The sequence below is a fragment of the Rattus norvegicus genome, chromosome 7 (assembly GCF_036323735.1).
Source record: "Rattus norvegicus strain BN/NHsdMcwi chromosome 7, GRCr8, whole genome shotgun sequence".
Taxonomy (NCBI): Eukaryota; Metazoa; Chordata; class Mammalia; order Rodentia; family Muridae; genus Rattus; species Rattus norvegicus.
This window is the reverse complement of record NC_086025.1, coordinates 122,060,031-122,078,676: the sequence shown is the minus strand read 5'-3', so window position 1 is coordinate 122,078,676 and position 18,646 is coordinate 122,060,031. Positions and strand designations below refer to the sequence as shown.

At 49.5% G+C, this 18,646-nt stretch overlaps 1 protein-coding gene across 2 annotated transcripts in view; it reads left to right on the top strand.

Moving 5' to 3' along the window:
- Positions 1–37: 37 nt before the first annotated feature.
- Positions 38–18,646, top strand: part of Tubgcp6 (tubulin gamma complex component 6) — a 21,312-nt gene continuing 2,703 nt past the window's right edge. Inside the window, exons 1-20 of one of the 2 annotated variants that reach the window (XR_005486684.2) lie at positions 38–1,123; positions 2,396–2,559; positions 6,381–6,591; positions 8,787–8,960; positions 9,921–10,042; positions 10,809–10,884; positions 11,049–11,158; positions 11,460–11,551; positions 12,022–12,161; positions 12,538–12,687; positions 13,629–13,710; positions 13,799–13,887; positions 13,994–14,109; positions 15,511–15,649; positions 15,891–15,962; positions 16,147–17,605; positions 17,823–17,881; positions 18,021–18,174; positions 18,256–18,424; positions 18,499–18,640. Coding sequence is in view for 1 of the 2 variants with exons in the window: in NM_001108748.2 (NP_001102218.2) it covers positions 386–1,123; positions 2,396–2,559; positions 6,381–6,591; positions 8,787–8,960; positions 9,921–10,042; positions 10,809–10,884; positions 11,049–11,158; positions 11,460–11,551; positions 12,022–12,161; positions 12,538–12,687; positions 13,629–13,710; positions 13,799–13,887; positions 13,994–14,109; positions 15,511–15,649; positions 15,891–15,962; positions 16,147–17,605; positions 17,823–17,881; positions 18,021–18,174; positions 18,256–18,424; positions 18,499–18,640 (4,458 nt within the window). In the remaining variant the exon portion in view is untranslated. The remainder of the gene's footprint in view (positions 1,124–2,395; positions 2,560–6,380; positions 6,592–8,786; positions 8,961–9,920; positions 10,043–10,808; positions 10,885–11,048; positions 11,159–11,459; positions 11,552–12,021; positions 12,162–12,537; positions 12,688–13,628; positions 13,711–13,798; positions 13,888–13,993; positions 14,110–15,510; positions 15,650–15,890; positions 15,963–16,146; positions 17,606–17,822; positions 17,882–18,020; positions 18,175–18,255; positions 18,425–18,498; positions 18,641–18,646) is intronic. The other variant, NM_001108748.2, reaches the window with a different exon arrangement.

Below are 18,646 nucleotides of genomic sequence, written 5' to 3'. Positions count from 1 at the left end.
AACGACCGCCTATGATGACGCACTTCCGGTGCGTCTCTTGGTGTTGTCTGCCGTCGCCTAAGTGTGACGCCAGAGCGGCGGGAGTCCCAGTTCTGGCGTCCTGGGCTTGCAGGCAGGTCATGGGACCCACGCATTCGGTTGGTAGACTTGTCATGGTTCAGGAGACCCGAGGACGAGCGCCGGGTGGCGGCTGAGGGTTGGGAGGACGCGGCGTGTGGCCTCTTGCACTGCGAAACCCGAGACGGAGATGCACAGTTCCCGGGTGTGAAGCGGTCGGCTTTTTGGCCCTGGCCCACCTGCGGTCGCTCTGGCCTTTGAGAGCATGAAGTGACTCCTATGTGCAAAGTTTCCCAGTCAGGGGTACAGGGCTGAAAAGAGAGTAAATATGGCCAGCATCACCCAGCTGTTCGATGACCTCTGTGAGGCTCTCTTACCTGCTGCCCAGGCTCGCCCCGGCCAGCGCAGCGTGAACAGGAAAAAGGCAAAGCTGAGTCTTAAAAGGGTAGCCTACAATGCTCTTTTCGCAAATCTTTTTCAAGAGGACACCCATCAGCGGCAGCCTGACTCGAAGCTCCCTGTGAAAAACAAGGTCCTCATGCTGTCCTTCGATTTGAGGGTCGGGGGCTTGGGGCCAGAGGCTGACCGTTTGGAGGAGCTTGTAGAGAAACTTGAAACAGCCCCTGACTGTCCTTTTGTGGAAGTGGGATCAGTGTTGGACCTCTTAGTTCAGCTGGCAGGAAGTGGCCCCCCTCAAGTGCTGCGCAGGAAACGGGATTACTTCTTTAATAACAAGCACGCAGGCCGGAACATACCATACAGCGGCTACGATTGCTATGACTTGAGTGTGTTTGAAATGGACGTTCGGTCACTCATCTCTGGGGAGGAGAATTTGTGTCATAACATGGTCCAGGAAGCCCTTCAGGTGATGGAGGCTGCCCCAGGCACTGGCCTGACCACCGTTGGGCTCTTCTCAACTGGTGACTCTTGTGGTGACAGGTTTGAGAGAGACACTAGGGTCTCTCTCTTCGGTGCACTTGTGCATAGCCGCACATATGACATGGATGTGCGACTGGACCTGCCCCCTGTGCCAGACAGCGCCGACTTCTCTGGACTGGCCATCAAGGTAGTATTTCTTTTCCCTTCAGTATCCCTAGAGGTTTGGAAAATACTTTTACCTGGTAATGCCGGCAAGCTCCTGTCCAAGCATCAGGTAATTTGACCGTCATGAGGTAGAGGTGTTCCGGAGGACTTCCAGGCATCCTCTTACACAGGGAAGTGTTTGCTGTTTGCCTGCAGGCAGAAAAGCAAAACACAACTTTTCCATCTTTTTTCCTCAAGAGCTTGTTAAGTCGCTTCTCTAGTGCTGTTAGTTAAACAATCAGATTAGTTAAAATGAAGTGAAGTCTATTCTTCAGTTGTAGAAGCCACATTTCAGATAGGCCTGGCATGCATGCTTTTTTGTATACTTCCTCACTTGCACCATGGGTTTCCCCACACCACTCCCAAGCCACTGAGTAAATTGTTGTTGTCACTTGTATTTTATTACTTTATTTTATTTTGATTTCTCGAGACAGGGTTTCTCTGTGTAACAGCCCTGACTGTCCTGGATTCGCTTTGTAGACTAGTTTGGCCTCGAACTCACAGAGCTCTTCCAGCCTCTGCTTCCTGAATGCTGAGATTAAAGCACCAAGTCCGGCCCTCAGTTATTATTTCTATTTTTTAATGAAATATTTATTTCCAAGTTTAAATGGTGGTACAGCAGAATCTTGGTGTACATAAATTTCTCTAGGTTTAGTATACTTTTCTTTTTCTCCTGAGTACTGAGGGGTTGGGGCGGGTAGGGACAGGGTTTCGGTGTAGCTCATGCTGGCCTCAAAACACATGGCGATCCTCCTGTCTCAGCTCCAGGGTGCTCGAGTTTCCATACGATTCTTTTCCCTAAGCTGAGGCCATGCTATATGTTAAATATAAAATTAATACTTTGTGTTTTGAGGTAGATCACTCTGTGCAACCCAGTCTGGTTCCAGACTCAATTCTACTGCAACCTCAGTACCACCACACCCGCCTAGAAATTGATAGCAGATTATATTAATTCTTTTTTTTTTTTCTTTTTTCTTTTTTTTGGAGCTGGGGACCGAACCCAGGGCCTTGCGCTTGCTAGTCAAGCGCTCTACCACCGAGCTAAATCCCCAACTCTATATTAATTCTTTATGTGATGTATTGTGGAGGGGTGCATTATGGAATGCATAGGAACTTGAGGAAAAATAGACTACTTTGCCAGGTCTGCCCCTCTAGGGAATAAATGGATGTGGATAAAGTTCTAGAGTGTTCTTTCACACTTAATAGATGCATACAGAAGGAGATGGATAGTGAATTACTTTTCTCTGGTCTTCAGGTCCCACAGATTGTGGATCAGTGGGAAGATGAAGGTTTCCAATCAGCTTCCAACTTAACTCCCGACTCCCAGTCTGAACCAAGCATGACCCCGGATTTGGACCTCTGGGAAGCTGTGCTCACTTATGAAGCCAGCAAGCGGAGGTGCTGGGAGCGTATTGGATGGTATGTGACCTTTCCTTTGCCTTTAAATGCACTGTGCCTTTGGCCCATATCAGCAACTTGGAACCCCGGGCGGTTGTTTGTAGAAATAGCAGTGTTGAGATTAAGAGGCTGACATTTCAGGTAAGCTAGTGTACAATCTTATCCGTGAGCGAACACATCCATCCATCACCTCAGTGGATCACTCTGGGAGTTACCTCTGCAGTTCATACTTACTCAGTCTTTCTTTTCACCAGGACTGTTAGACAGGTGTCCTAGAGCAGCTAGTAAGCTATGTGGTCAATGCCTGGAAAATGCTCCAAGAAACCTATTCATGAGTGGAAGCAGTGGGTGTGGGACCTTCTGCTGGTAGAAGCATCAGCCATGGCAGCCTTTCCCTTAGTGACTGACATTGACTGAGCCTGGAGCTACATACTCTGCAGTATCTGCCTGGAGATGGGGTCTCTGTCTTAGTTCCTCTCATGGCCTGAGTTGGTACCCTTGAAAACACCCAGAATGAGAATTGAGGATGTGTACTTCACAGACATTTGTTCACACCCTTTACTGGGAAAACAGATGAGAAGCACTGAGGTAAAAGTCAGGGCTAGGGGGGTTGGGGATTTAGCTCAGTGGTAGAGCGCTTGCCTAGCAAGCGCAAGACCCTGGGTTCGGTCCCCAGCTCTGAAAAAAAGAAAAAAGAAAAAAAAAAAAAAAGTCAGGGCTAGAGAAGTCATGTGCCATCTGATGTAGCCTCTGGTGCCCTACAGGGTCTCTGAGAGGCTCACATGGTTGGGGAGTGATAAAGCTTTTTTGTGTAGGGCACTGCCCCTATGTGAGGAACTTTCCTAAGTCTGGTCATTTGTTCCCTCATGGGATGGCCAGCTCCATGCTTTGTAGCTTAAATGGTGCTGATGGTTTCAGAGCCCTCTCTGTCCTGTAATTTCACAGCAGGGTTCTAGTTCTGTCTTGTTTGTATAAAGCAAATGTTCCTCCTATCTACCAATCCCTTACATGTTGAGAAACTGACCTTACAGCCTGTTCCTTTCATTTATAAATATTTATGGTATTACTCATCTGTAACTCTTCTGGGTCATTGTTTGGGAGGCATGGTCACCTACCAGCTCATTTGTCTTCCATTGTGAAGACACTCCATCCTTTTGGTGTTCTCCAAAGTACTCCGGCAGTGTTTCCTGCAAGGAAGACTACGTTCCAAAAGTGTACTTTGAAACAGGGTCTTGCTGTGTTGCTCAAGCTAGCCTCAAAATCCTGAGCTAAAGGATTCTTCCTACCTCAGCCTCTCAGGTAGCTGGTACTATACATAGGCATCACTGCCCCTGACATTTGAGGAGTTCTAACGGAGGGTCTTTTTTTTTTTTTTATATATATATATATAAGTATACTGTAGCTGTCTCAGATACACCAGAAGAGGGCATCGGTTCACTTTACAGATGGTTGTGAGCCACCATGTGGTTGTTGGGATTTGAACTCAGGACCTCTGGAAGAGTAGTCGGGTGCTCTTAACTGCTGAGCCATCTCTCCAGCCCCTAATGGAGGGTCTTAAGATGAAGAACACTGGGCTGGGGAGATGGCTCAGAGGTTAAGAGAACTGGATGCTCTTCCAGAGGACCCAGTTTCCAGCACCCACATGGTACCTCACAGTCCTCTCTAACCCCAGTTCTAGAGGATCAAAAGGATCAAATGCCTTAGTCTGCTCCATGGGATCCTCCATACATAGGCAGCACATAAACACACACACACACACGCACGCACGCACGCACGCACGCACGCACGCACGCACGCACAGGAATAAGTAAATTTAAAAAGGGATCAGGTAGTGGTGATGCACACCTTTAATTCCAGCAAGCAGGAGGCAGAGGCAGGCAAATCTCTGAGCTTGAAACAAGGTCTTTATAGAGTGAGTTCTAAGACAGCCAGGGCTACACAGAGAAACTCTGTCTTCAAACAAACAAACAAACAAATCTAACAGCAACAAAACAAAACAAAAAAGGAAAGGAAAAAGAAACCAAGAAATGGGGCTGGAGAGATGGCTCAGTGGTTAAGAACACTGGCTGCTCTTCACATCCAGGTTCAATTCCCAACACCTATATGACAGCTAACTGTACAAATGTCAGAAGGGGATCTGATGCCCTCTTCTGGCTTCTGAGGGTATGAGGCATGCATGTGCTGAAGCATCCATGTATAAAATAAAAAGAAATTTTAAAAAGAATCAAGAAACTGGTGGTGGTAGGAAATACTGGAGTAATGCCTTCGTTGGGTCCAAAGCATCGTAGACCTGTTAAACAGGTTTTCCATGGGCAGTTTGTTGTGTAGGACAAAGTCTCACTGTGCAGCTCACCCTAGCCCAGGCTTCATGATGTCTAATGACTGGGTTACTCCGTGAGGAATCAGTTCCACCACAGATCTTTCTGCCTTAGTCTTTTGAGTAGTACCACCAGGCCTGGATATGTACTAGTGTCCTTGATTTGTTTTTTTAAAGAGTTATTTATTTATTATATAAGTGCACTGTAGCTGTCTTCAGACACACCAGAAGAGGACATCAGATCCCACTACAGATAGTTGTGAGCCACCATGTGGTTGCTGGGATTTGAACTCAGGACCTCTGGAAGAGCAGTCAGTGCTCTTAACCACTGAGCCATCTCTCCAGCCCAGCCCTTGATTTTTTAAAAATATATTTTTAATTAACTATATATTGTGTAAGACTTGGCAGTTAAGAGCACTGACTGCTCTTCTAGAGGTCTTGAGTTCAATTTTCAGCAACCACATGGTGGCTCACAACCATCTGTATGTAGTGGGGTCCGATGTCCTCTTCTGGTGTGTCTGAAGACAGCTACAGTGCACTCATGCACATAAAATAAATAAATAAAAATTTAAAATTATGTTTTTGTTTTCGGTGTATGGGTGTTTTGCCTGCATGTATGTCAGTGTGAGAGTGTTGGATGGCTCCGGTGGAACAGGACTTACAGACAGATGTGAGCTACCACACAGGTGCTGGGAATTGAACCCAGATGCTCTGGAAGACTAACCAGTGCTCTTACTGCTGAGCCACCTCTCCAGCCCCAATTTTTTTTTTTTTTCCTTCTTTTTTTCAGAGCTGGGGACCGAACCCAGGGCCTTGCGGTTGCTAGGCAAGCGCTCTACCACTGAGCCAAATCCCCAACCCCCCAATTTTTTTTATTTTTTTAATTTTAAGTTAGCATGTACATTTTTTGTTTTGTTTTGAGACCGGTTTTTCTGTGTAGCCCTGACTGGCCTGTAATTCATTCTTTAGACTAGGCTGGCCTTGCCCGGCTATCTGTAACTTTAATTCCAGGGGATCTGATACCCTCTTCTGGCCTCTGTAGGGACTGCATGCATATGGTACACAGACATGCAGGCAAAACACTCATACACATAAAATAAATAAAACAATGGGGCTGGAGAGTTGGCTTAGCAAGTAAGAGTACTTGTTCTTGTAGAGGACCTGGGTTCAATTCCTAGCACCCACAAGGTGGTTCACAACCATTTATAATTCTAGTTCCAGGGGATCTAACACCCTCCTTTGGCCTCACTAGGCATGCGTGTGATACACAAACATACATGCAAAGCAAAACACACATTACCCTCCTCCCCCCCCACACACACTAAAATAAAACATACATATAGCACACATACACAAGCAGCACACAAGAAGAATGCACTCTGTATGAACCTGTCTCTGTCGATCACGATTGGGTGCTGCTTTGGGGACCTCAGGGCATTTGCCTGAGAAACTCAGTTGCAGCCTGGGGAAAGCACACCATGCCATCCAATCTGTTCACCTCTTTCTCTTCTGTCTTCCTCAACAGTCCCCCTGGTCACCGAGAGGAGCCCTACCTCACTGAGGCAGGAAGGGATGCCTTTGACAGGTTCTGCAGGCTCTGTCATGGAGAACTACAGGCCCTCAGTGGGGGCCTCCTCCAGACCCCAAGGCCTGTGCTGGTGGAGGAAAGCGAGCTGGTGAAAGACTCACTGAACGTTCTGCTGGGTGTTGTCTCTGCTACATTTTCCCTCTGTCAGGTGAGGAGGGTTCGGGGCTATCTGAGACCAGCGCTCTGTGGGACAGCCTCCCCAGGCACGCTCAGCTGGAGATGCAGTGCCATGAGTGCCAGAGAAGGCTGCTCTGTGGGGCTGATTAAAGAGCCACAGGTTAGACTGGGCAGGCCAATTGGTGTTAGAATTCTTGCCAAGAATGTGAGAGGCCCTGGGCTCAATCCCCAGTATTAGAAAACAAAACAGAAATTCTGTTTAGATTTTAAGAGTTGACTTAATGATGTCCTTTATATTATTGAACAAAAGAACTTATCATGATCAGGGAGATAAAAAAGTTTTCCATGTATTCCCACTTGCATCCTGGGATGAGAGAGTTCACATTTGTTCTGTGCCTGTGTCCAGTTGTACTACACCACTTACTGGAAAAGTCATCCTAGTTGAGGATGATGGCTCATACCTGAAATCCCAGCATTTGGGAGGCAGAGGCAGGGGCATAGCAACTTTGAGGTCAGCCTAGGCTACAGAGTGAAATCTTGTCTCAAAAAGAAAAGAGATTTAAAGGTTGGAGAGATGACTCAGTGGTTAAGAGCACTGATTGCTCTTCCAGAGGCCCTGAGTTCAATTCCCAGCAACCACATGGTGGCTCACAACCATCTGTAATGGGATCTGATGCCCTCTTCTGGTGTGTCTGGTGTGTAGCTAAAAACAGCTACAGTGCACTTCTATAATAAATAAATAAATCTTAAAAAAAAAAAAGAAAGAAACTTAAGACTCCCCGATGCCTTCTGCCCCTTTACTTTTATGTGATTGTTGGTTTACTGAGGGAAGGTTTGCCTAGGCTGGTTTTGAAGTTCTGATCCTTTGCCTCTTCTTTCTGAAGACTTTCCTCTCCTCTGTTCAGTGAGCATGCCGTCCCTACTGAGAATTTGAGGTGGGTGTGGTGGCACACAATTTAATCCCACCACCTTGGGTGCGGGGACAGGAAGATCAGGGTTCTCTTTTGTCTACATAGTTCTGACCAGCTGCATAAAAGTCTCTCAGACCAAAAGTAGTCCTGGGAGATGGCATAGTGAAGTGATGAGAGCCTGAGTTTTAATCCTCAATCAAGGAGAACTCACATAAAAATGCCTAGAGTCCATTACTCAGAGGCAGAGGCAGGCATATCTCTGAGAGTTCAAGGTCAGCCTGGTCTGCAGAGTGAGTTCAGGCCGTACAGAGTTACACAGTGAGACTCTCAAACAAAACAAAATCAAACAAACAAGTGACAATAACGTGGAGGGGAGAGGCAGGATGGCTCAGCAGTTAAAGTTAGTTTACCAGCCTAGCATGTTGGTACACACCTTTTAATCCCAGCACTCAGGAGGCAGACACAGATGTCTATGAGTTCACGGCCAGCCTGGTCTACACAGAGAGTTTTTTTGGACAACGATCTGTGGAGCCAGTACCTCAGGTTTAGCAGGCATCTTCCAAGAAAGCTGTCCATGTGTGTTTCTTTTTTTTCTTTATTTTAAAAATTATGTGTATATGTCTGTATCTGGGTGTAGGTTTGTGCACGTGAACACAGTATATGGAGACCAGAAGAGGGTATAGGGTCCTCTAGAACTAGAGTTGTAGGCAGTTATCAGCCACATAATGTTGGTGCTTGGAACTTAACTCAGGTTCTGGAACTGTCTCTCTGTCTCTGTCTGTCTCCCTGTCTGTCTGTCTGTCTGTCTGTCTCTCTCTCTCTCTCCCTCTCCCTCCCCTTCCCCCTCCCCCCCCTTTTTTTTGAGACAGGGTTTCTCTAGGAATCATTAGCTGTCCTAGAACTTACTTTGTAAACCAGGCTGACTGGCTTCCATGTCAGATCTGCCTCCTTCTGCCTCCGAATGCTGGGATTAAAAGCATGTACCTAGGTTGTGTGTTTGTCAGTATGTGTGCATGAGTGCAGGTGCCTGGGGAGACCAGAAGAAGGTGTCAGATTCCCTGAGCAGAGCTTAAAGGTGACTATGAACTGCCCAGTGTTCGTACTGGGAACCGAACTCAGGTCCTCCCTGGGATGTTCTCTTACTGCTGAGCCATCGCTCCAGCCCCTTGGCTTGCGTTTTGGTTTCTGTTTGTGTGTCTTGAACTTGGGGGAAATTTGGGAATTTTGTGTGGGAGGTGGGAACATGGGTAGAAAGAGATGGCACCACAGTAGGGTCTTGGTGTCTGTCCTCAAACTCCTCCCTCTGCCTCCATAGCCGACTCAAGCTTTTGTAGTGGAGCCGGGCGTGCACGTGTCAGGTGCATCTCCTGAAAGCATCAGCAGCATCCTTTCAGAGGTGGCGGAGTATGGGACCTGTTATACACGCCTGAGCCACTTCTCTCTGCAGCCTGTGGTAGGCTCCTTGTGCAGCAGGGGCCTCGTGTTCCAGGTATGCCTCTGGAGAACCGTGTACCTTCACAAAAGAATCACGGGTTCAGATTAGGGGTTCAGAACCTCTGAGTCCAAATCTAAAGAAGTTGGGTGACTTGAGATTGTCTAACCTCATCTGTTAACCTTGTGTAAGTTGTGTTTAAGCAAAGGCAGAGGGAGGCAGGTGTGAACAGTTAGGGAATTTGAGGGCAAGGACCAAGTGCTATGAGGTGGGTAAGCCAGATCAAAGCTACCTGCTCTGCATAGGCCCTAGTGTCTTGTACGGTGTGCAGCAAAGTGATCTCCTGTTTTAATAAGTTGATTCTTGAGGTACCTAGGACTTTCTGTTTATTGAAAGACTTGCAGCTGGCTTGTGTGCTGGTAGACTCTTAGAGCATCTGGGCAGCCTGGGCAGGTGAGGACAGGTATTCAGATTTGCAGAGTGTTGTGCAGAAACATGGGGAGCTGTGGGGTGGCGGTGCAGGGTGAAGCTTAGGAGGAGCTGTCCCTACAAGCTCTGATGTGCGGAAGTCAGTAGCTGCAGGGGGGAGGGACTACCCCACATCAGAATTCAGGAACATATTAGGAGGTGCATGGCAAAAGAACAGAGGCTGCAGATGGTATAGAATGGGTTTAAGGGAATCCATGGCAGGTGAGGCTGTGGTTCCTGGTTTCCTGGCATGTAGGCAAGACAGGCCAAGGTGGATGGGCAGGATTTGTTCTGGGGCGACTCTGTCTCTGTGATGCAGCAGGGCAAAGCTGTATTTGTGGCAGATTCCTAACCGTAACCTATGTCTTTCAGTAAAGCATCTTTCTCTCAGGTGGGCTTAAGCTATAAATTCCCACTACTTGGAAAATGGGGCCACCAGGCTACGGCCTAGAAGCACAGTTCTGTTTCCAGTTTGACTGTGTCCTTCCAAACCCTGAGTCGATGATAGCCTCCGTGTCCCAGCTGCCCTTCTCCTCTTCCTTCCCACAGGCCTTCACCAGCGGCCTCAGGAGGTACTTGCAGTATTACCGCGCCTGTGTTCTCTCCACTCCACCTACCCTAAGTCTCCTCACCATTGGCTTTCTCTTCAAGAAGCTAGGCCGGCAGCTCAGGTGAATCTTAGCCCAGTGGCCTTGCATGAGCCTCAGGAGCAGATGTGGGGCTTTCAGGGCAGTGAAGAGACAGCTCTGCTCCCTGTCAAGGAGGGCCCAGAAGAATAGTCCTTGGTTGTCTGAACACTTCATGCACAGCTGGTCACTATGCGCCATGTAATGAATTTGTCTACTGCCTGCTGCAGCAGTGGCCTTGCTAGACCCAAGGCTTTCTGCCTAAATAGTGCTGCAGGGGAGGGAAGGCAGTGGCAGCCTCTGACACTTGTGAGCTCATTAGTAACAGCCAGACATAGTGTCTCTTGGCAGGCGCTGTCCACTGAGAGAAGTTGGTGGCAGATAATATGGGAGGAGACGTAGCATGCAGCAAGGAATTGGGGAGGTGTCATGTGAAACACAGACTGCAGTGGGGTAGAGAGGGTGAGGGTTCATGAGGGGAACTGGTGCTCATTGTAGTCAGGCAAGGTGGTAACCAAGGCAGAGGTGTCGGATGGTACCATAAATGTGGGGCTAAGGAGTCAGGTCAAGGATGAGGTGGGAGGTGGCCCCACCCATTGAGTGTGGATGTGTCAGTGCCATCTGGGAGGACAGCACAGAAAACAGTGCTGGGTAGGGCTCCAGCAGGGTGCTAAGATCTGGTGCAAGTGGTTGTCAAAGACTGTGTAGACCAGTCACTTGGGGGAAAATGAACATTTAGCTTGCTCAGTCTGATCTGGTCCTTGGGACCCTGAGCTCCTGTCACTTGATCTGATCCAGTTTCTGTGTCCAGGTACTTGGCTGAGCTTTGTGGTGTTGGCACTGTATCCCTGGCGACCAGTGGAGAACCCAGGGCTGTGTTCCCCACTGTGAGTCCCCCTCCCTTCCTCCAGTGTGAACTTGCAGGCCTCCCTTGAGTTGTGCATTCTTGTCGAGTGTGGTGGTGTGGTCTGCTAGCCATGTTGCCTAGACAGGCAGTGTGCCAAGTGTACAGTGGCTGTGTACCCATCCTGCTTCTTCTCACTGTTTGTAGGGGGTGAAGCTTCTGTCCTACCTCTACCAGGAAGCACTAGATAACTGCAGTAATGAACACTATCCTGTGTTGCTGTCCCTGTTGAAAACCAGCTGTGAGCCCTACACACGGTAGGTGCTGAGTGCTGTGTGCTGGCTATACCTGCTCTCCCTATAGTGGATAGAGGAAGGCTGCACTCAGACCACAAATGTATCTGAGTTTCCTGTTATCCAAGATGCACTGAGTGTGCTGGGGAAGCACGCTGGGTAAAGGACCTACTAGGCAGGAGACTACACACTCACAGCCGGCAGTATCTCACTCTACTCTGGGGACTGGCCACACCTACCTAGCAGCACTCCACACTTGCCTAGCTCTCCTCTTTCCCATACATCCCCAAACCACCCACACCATCCTCGTTCCATTACTCCGAAGGTTCATCCATGATTGGGTGTACAGTGGTGTCTTCAGAGATGTTTATGGGGAGTTCATGATCCAAGTTAACCACGAGTACCTTAGCTTCAGAGGTAAGTACCCACGACTGCTAGGCTGTGCCTGTCAGGTTTTGGACCCCATGACAAGGACTGAGTATATAGTCTGCATATCAAAGTGGACCTGGTCTCCAGGCTCCCAGCATCCCTCAGTTCTTACCTAGCACACCCTGAACTTTCCAGCTCGGCCTGGGCTGCTCTTCCCCCAGAGGTTTTTCCTTCTACAATCCAGACATTTTAGTCTCCCCATCCCCTTCTCTCTCTGCATGTGCTCTTTCTTTCTCTTCCCCCTTGCCCCTCTTTTCCTCCTCATAATGACTGCTCTGACCTTCATCCTTGGGAACTCACCTACCTGAGAGCAACTTCCCAATAATCCTGCATGTAATATAATCTGATCTGGCTTGAATTGGCTCATTTCACTGACAGAGAAGGAACTTATCAGTGCCCTCTGCCTGGGGTCAGGCTATTATAACTGCAGATCATCATTTTCTATCTGTTCTGTCCAGACAAGTTTTACTGGACCCATGGCTACGTGCTCATTTCCAAAGAGGTAGAGGACTGTGTTCCTGTGTTCTTGAAACACATTGCTCACGATGTGTATGTCTGTGGAAAGACCATCAACCTACTGAAGCTCTGCTGTCCCCGGGTGAGAGGCGCCTGCTGTCTGTGGAGGGAGGGGCTTGTGTACTGTGGGAGGCTAGGTCTGTCCAGGGACTGAGTCTTGGTGCTAGCCTGTTTGCTACCATAGTCTTCTGCGTAATCGATGAGATCGATCGCACGGTGCTCCTCAGTGTCTGATCCCCCTCTACTATAGGTTGCCCCACACATGGTATCTCCATTGTTGGGGTACTTATTCTATGGAACCATCAACAGTTTCAGCTGCTCCCAGGTTTAGGAATAAAATTTTCAAGGAAAAAAAAATGGCTGTCTGCATCCATCACGGAAGACTCAGTAGCAAGGCAGTGCTTGGTTCTTGTTTCTGGCCTTGGCTGTGTACTCACTGAAGCCCTTCCTTTGGGCAGCATTACCTTTGTTGGTCTGATGTCCCTGTGCCTCGGATCTCCGTGATCTTCTCTCTCGAGGAATTGAAGGAGATTGAGAAGGACTGTGCCGTCTATGTTGGGCGGATGGAGAGAGTTGCACGTTATAGTTCTATCAGCAAGGAGGAAAAGGTACTTGGATGCAGGACTTTGGACTTTCTCTGTACTTCCTTTCACCTCTGGGGGTTCTGGGCTGATGGAGTTCCCTTACCCCAAGGGTGGGCCAGTGCTAATGTGGATAACTACCCCCTGGTGCCTAGTGGGTAGTCAGGCAGACTGAGGAGCAAGAAGGACAGGATGGGGGTTGGGGATTTAGCTCAGTGGTAGAGCGCTTGCCTAGCAAGCGCAAGGCCCTGGGTTCGGTCCCCAGCTCCAAAAAAAAAAGAAAAAAGGAAAAAAGAAAAAAAAAAAAGGACAGGATGTAGGCAGTCAGTAAGGCAAAGCAGTTTTTCTGGTGTTCTGTCGTGGTAGTATGTCTAGGTTATGACCCCTAAGCTGCTTGGCTGTGTGCCAAGGAGACTTGGAACAAATCTGATGACAGCTGTCTAGGGCAGAGGCCTTGCTTTTTTTTCAGGGGGTTAGCTTTGCCTGTACTGCAAGTTTTACCAACATGGGTGGCTCCATTTGGAATTTCTAGGCAGCAAGGCCTAAAATTCCTCTACTTGAGTAGCCTTTACACACACCGGGTATGTGGCTAGAAGCGGCACCCTAATGCTCTAGTACACTCCAGGAGGAGAAATTAGTGACTGGCCTGGGCCAATCTCAAGAGCTTTTTCTTGACTTGGTGTCTAATGGGCAGCAGAAGAGACCCAGGCAAGGACAGATGCAGGAGCAGGAATGCCCCTCGAACCCTTCACTTATCTGTGGTACACCTGTCACTCTTCCAAGCCAGAGGTCTCCCTCTCCTCCCTTCCTGTGGTGAAGCATCATCACCTGTGAGCATTCTGTGGAGGCTGGGAAGGATATCTGCTGTTAACAGTGACCAGAAGCACGTTGTTCTGGATGGCCACTTGTCTCCACACTATCCTAGGAGAAGGGGCAAGGTGTTAAGATGTTTTGCTTATTGTCTTTAGGAACTACGTATGGAAATTGCAAAACAAGAACTAATTGTCCATGCCCGGGAAGCAGCATCCAGGGTCCTGAGTGAGCTGAGTGGTGAGTGCAGGCCCAGGTCTTTCCTCTCTGTGCTGGGGCCTCTGCTGGGCTCTTCACCACTGCATGTGCCTCTCATCTTCTCTTGAAGACCGGCAGATGTCAGAACAGATTGCTCTGGACACCCGGAAGCGAGAGCAGTTTCAGCGACTGAAGGAACAGTTTGTGAAGGATCAGGAGGTGGGTGGTCTGGGTTCTGGGTAGTCTGGGTTCTGGGTGGTCTGGGTGCTAGGTGGTCTGGCTCCTGGAGCCCATGATTTGGCAGATGAGACTGTGTGTCATGTAGAGACGCCTGGCAGCCAGACAAGAAGAGCTCGGTGATGACTTCAGTTATGCCCATGAACTCCGTGCCCGGGAGAAGAGGCTAAAGGCCCTGGAGGAAGAACTGGAGAGGAAGGCCAGGTAGGGCTGTGTGGCTGCAGGTGCCATGGTGCTGGTTTGAACCTAGTGATGGTTGTTTTCTGTCATTCTCTCTGCTGCTAGGGATCGAGGCCCAAAGGTTGCTAGGCAACCTTTACCAGTGAGCAACAGCCCTAACTTGTTACTTTAGTTTTTTTTTTTTTTTTTTTCCCGGAGCTGGGGACAGAACCCAGGGCCTTGCGCTTCCTAGGCAAGCGCTCTACCACTGAGCTAAATCCCCAACCCCGTTACTTTAGTTTTTAATCTGAAAAACCAGGCATATGTCAAGACAGAACTCCTAGTCTGCTAGACCAGGTGCTGTCCTGGCCTAAGGAGTTAGAGATCCAGTTCTGATACACACAGTGTATTTGATGTCTTGACTATCTATTAATGTTATTTATTATTAGTCCATAATAATATTATTACTGAGGTGCTATGGAGCCAACTTTGGACCTTGTGCATGCATGTAAGTAAGCACTCTAGCATTGAACCATACCCTCAGGATCTTGCTGTGTGCCTAGCTGGCTTTTAAATCCACAATCCTCCTGTTTCAGCCTTCCTAGTGCTAGGATTACAGGTATATGCCACCACACCTGCTTTTGCTTATCTTAAACACCCATGGTTTGCTTTTTATTTCAAACCTGTCCCTGCCCAGATGAGTAATGGGTCATTAATCTAACATGGTTCTCCAGCCTGTTTCTTCTGTGTCATTAGCTTGCCCTGGAAACAGGTCATTGTTTCAGTGGGAGGCTTTTATAAAATGGCTGGCTACATCCTGCATGGTGTCCCACAGCTGGGACAGCTTTAGATATTATTTACAGAGCAAATGAGGGGTCTGCCTCTTACATGTGCTAGATATGTGCATACACATGTGAGTAGATACACTGTTCTCATAAGTGGAAAACCAGGCATAGACAACCATGTTTCTGACTTATGACCCACCAAATTGGAGATGGCTAATTGGGCCTAGATGACCAGTAGTTGGAGGCTTGGAATCCCTGGGTTTGCTTTGGTTTTGGTCCTTTTTTCAGTCTCCAGTTCTCTTGAGTTTGAATTGGCAGAATGGGTAGATGTCTACTTCCAGTGAAGAAAATGGGGCCTGGTTCCAGAGGGCTGGTCCTCAGCCACTGTTTATTCTCTTGTCCCTGGGTATAATGTACAGTTTTCTTCTGATCGTTTGTCCTACAGACAGTTGCCAAGTCCCATTTGGGCATCTGTCCATTGGAGCCTTTTAGCCTAAGGGGCAACAAGGCCCTCCCTGGGAACCCAGTGTGTTGTGGGGAAGATGGAGGACCTGAGTCTGGGGAGGGAGCCTACTTGGAGAGCCATCCTAGCCTGAGTATATGCCAACGAGATAACACGGGGAGTGGTTGTAGTGACCATGTCCTCTGCATGTGGCTTCAGGCAGGCGCTGGTTGATCACTATAGCAAGTTGTCTGCAGAGGCAGCTCGTCGAGAGCAGAAGGCTCTGTGGAGAATCCGGAGGCATCGGCTGGAAAGTGCACGACTTCGTTTTCTCCTGGAAGACCAGAAGTGTATTCAGGTATGGCCGTAGGGTAGCTGCCAGCTCTTGCACCCAGTCATGTCCTCTTGTCCTCTTGTTGCATAAGGGACAGATGGCACTGGCTGCGGCTCAGGCTTCCTGCCAAAGCTGGACAGTGTGAGTGGGCAGCAGGGTAATGGCATATGTGATGGGTGAGGGGTGCTGTGTGAAGGCTGTGGTGTGTGCCAGCCCTGCTGGTCTCTCTGCAGAGCTTCTCTTTTCCTGTTGGCTTGAATTTCAGGAGATGCTGAGAGACATGGAGGCTCACCAGCCCCAGGAGCCACTGAGTGTTCTCCCAAGCACATGCTCTCAGGTAATAAGCCCCAGAGGATCTTGGGACTCCTGCTGGGTCTCTGCACTGTCTTTGTCTTTGTCTCTGCTTTGTCTTGGTTGTACTTAGGTTCCTCAGCACTTAGTTGGTGTTGACCGCTGTTGCTGAGCTCAGCCTGGGGAGTCGGGGGTAGTGATGGAGGGGTTCAGTCTGCACTGTGTTTCAGGTCACGTCTCTCGGTCCCGAGCATGAAGGTGAAGGCCATAGCTGTGATCTGGAGTCCACAGAACTGCGCTGCGATTGTTCAAACCAACCATGTGCATCAACACCATCGGTCCTCAAGTCTGGGGCTGGACAGGCAGAGGAAGCTGGGCCATTCTCAACTGGTCTCAGCATCACAGACTTTCTGCCCATGGGCTCTGGAGATGAACAGCCTGTGGGTGACACTGGAGCTCCCTTCTTAGAGGTGGCTCTGCAGAGCATCTGCTCAGACCTATCCCCTATAACCCCTGGACCGGCACTCACAGCAGGTGGCCTGCAGCCTACCCAGTCAGAGTATGATTTCAATACCATACTGAGGCCAGCTATGGCTACCCCCCCTTTACCGGGACCCTTCCGGGATGTTCAGAATAGTGTAGACAGTGAAAAACAGCATCTACTGCGGGATATGCCCACAAAACCAGATTCATGTATCCATGACATGCAAGAGACTTTGCCTTGCCTACATCCACTCAGTCATGTCACTCCTGCGGAGGGCAGCCTCCAGCCTGTGGGCCAGCTCCTTGAACACATGTCAGAGACTACTGTCGCTACAGAGAGCCATGCTTCTGGAATGGCTCCTTGCCAGCAACTTAGCATTTCCAGACACGTGTCAGATGCCAACATCAAGGTGGGAGATTATATGTCAGACGTGGCTCTTCCTCGGCCACGGTGGAATATCCATGGACATGTGTCAGAGGCCAACATTGGAGTTGGGGAGAATGTGTCGGACGTGGCTCCTTCTCGGCCACGGTGGAATGTCCACGGACATGTGTCAGATGCCAGCATCAAGGTTGGGGAGAATGTGTCAGACGTGGCTCCTTCTCGGCCACGGTGGAATGTCCACGGACATGTGTCCGATGCCAGCATCAAGGTTGGGGAGAATGTGTCAGAAGTGGCTCCTTCTCGGCCACGGTGGAATGTCCACGGACATGTGTCAGATGCCAGCATCAAGGTTGGGGAGAATGTGTCAGACGTGGCTCCTTCTCGGCCACGGTGGAATGTCCACGGACATGTGTCAGATGCCAGCATCAAGGTTGGGGAGAATGTGTCAGACGTGGCTCCTTCTCGGCCACGGTGGAATGTCCACGGACATGTGTCAGAGGCCAGTATTAGGATTGGGGAGAATGTGTCAGATGTGGATCTTCAGCCACATGGACATGTTCAGCCTCCCTTGATTCTGGAGGAGCCCTTCCCAGAAGCTGAGCCTGACCTCAAGTCCCATCAGTGTCCCCCTGATCATGTGTCTCAGACAGTCCTTTGTGTGGAAGCACAGAGCCCTGCTCAAGAATGTGAGCCTCAACTACCTGAAGAAATGAAGCCTACCATCTGTTTGAGCCTTGGCAGTACAGAGGAAGGTAGCCTCCAGACCAAGACCCTTGTGACTGAGCCTAGCATGCTGGGAAATGGCATCCCTGAAGAGAAAGGTCAGAGTGGGCAGTGCTGGTCAGGGTGGGACGGTGGCATACAGGAGAGGCAGTGTCACTCTGTCCTCTGTGATCCTTGTCTGTTAGCCTGGATCGAGTTGCTGTTGAGGGTGGGGATGGGGGGCTGGAGGGATTCTCTGGACCAGTCTCACTAGGTCTCTTCAAGCAGACACTGGCTACTAATGGCCCTCTTCCCCATTATTTTCTGTTTATTTAGGCCCAAGGAGGAATAGGGATGCTGAAGACCTTTCTCCATGTTTACCTTCAAGCCCACAGGTTAGGGGAGTACGCATGAAACGTCACCACATGGTTTCCATTTGCCTATTTCCTTTTCAGCACAAGCAAAGTGGGGGAGGAGAGGGGAGAGTAGTGTACTGTGTAAGGATGCAGTTCTTTGAGGCTGGCTTCTTTTTAGGAAGACACACTCCCCAGTAGCCCAGGTCCTAGTGAGGAGGTACCAAGCACAGAAGCGGAGGAGGCCAGACGCTGGGGCAAGGAGCAAGCCTATTTGGCAGATCTCACGAAACTGTACCGCCTGGAGCAGTACCCGGACAGCTACGAGTCCATGTGTGAGTGGGCAGGGCACAGTGGGCAGGTGGAGCTGGGACGCTCTGGGCAGTGTCCCTGAGCTCCAGTCTTGTTTCCCACAGCGGAACCTCCCATGGCTCACTTGGTACACCACATGCTTCCCCGGGCCTTCGCCTTCCCTGTTGACCCCCAAGTGCAGTCAGCAGTGGATGAGAGTGCAGTGCAGCTGAGTGAGCTGCTGACGTTGCCTGTGCTTATGAAGCGCTCCCTCATGGCTCCTTTGGCTGCCCAGTGAGTGCCTCCACTGCCCAACTGCAGCAGCCTGCTCTCCTGCCTCCACCCTAACTCCAGCTCTCCCTCACCAGTGTCAGCTTGGTCAACAAAGCTGCCGTCGACTACTTCTTTGTGGAGCTGCACCTGGAGACACACTTTGAGGCACTGCGGCATTTCCTGCTGATGGAGGATGGAGAGTTCGCTCAGTCCCTCAGTGACCTGCTTTTTGAGAAGGTAGTT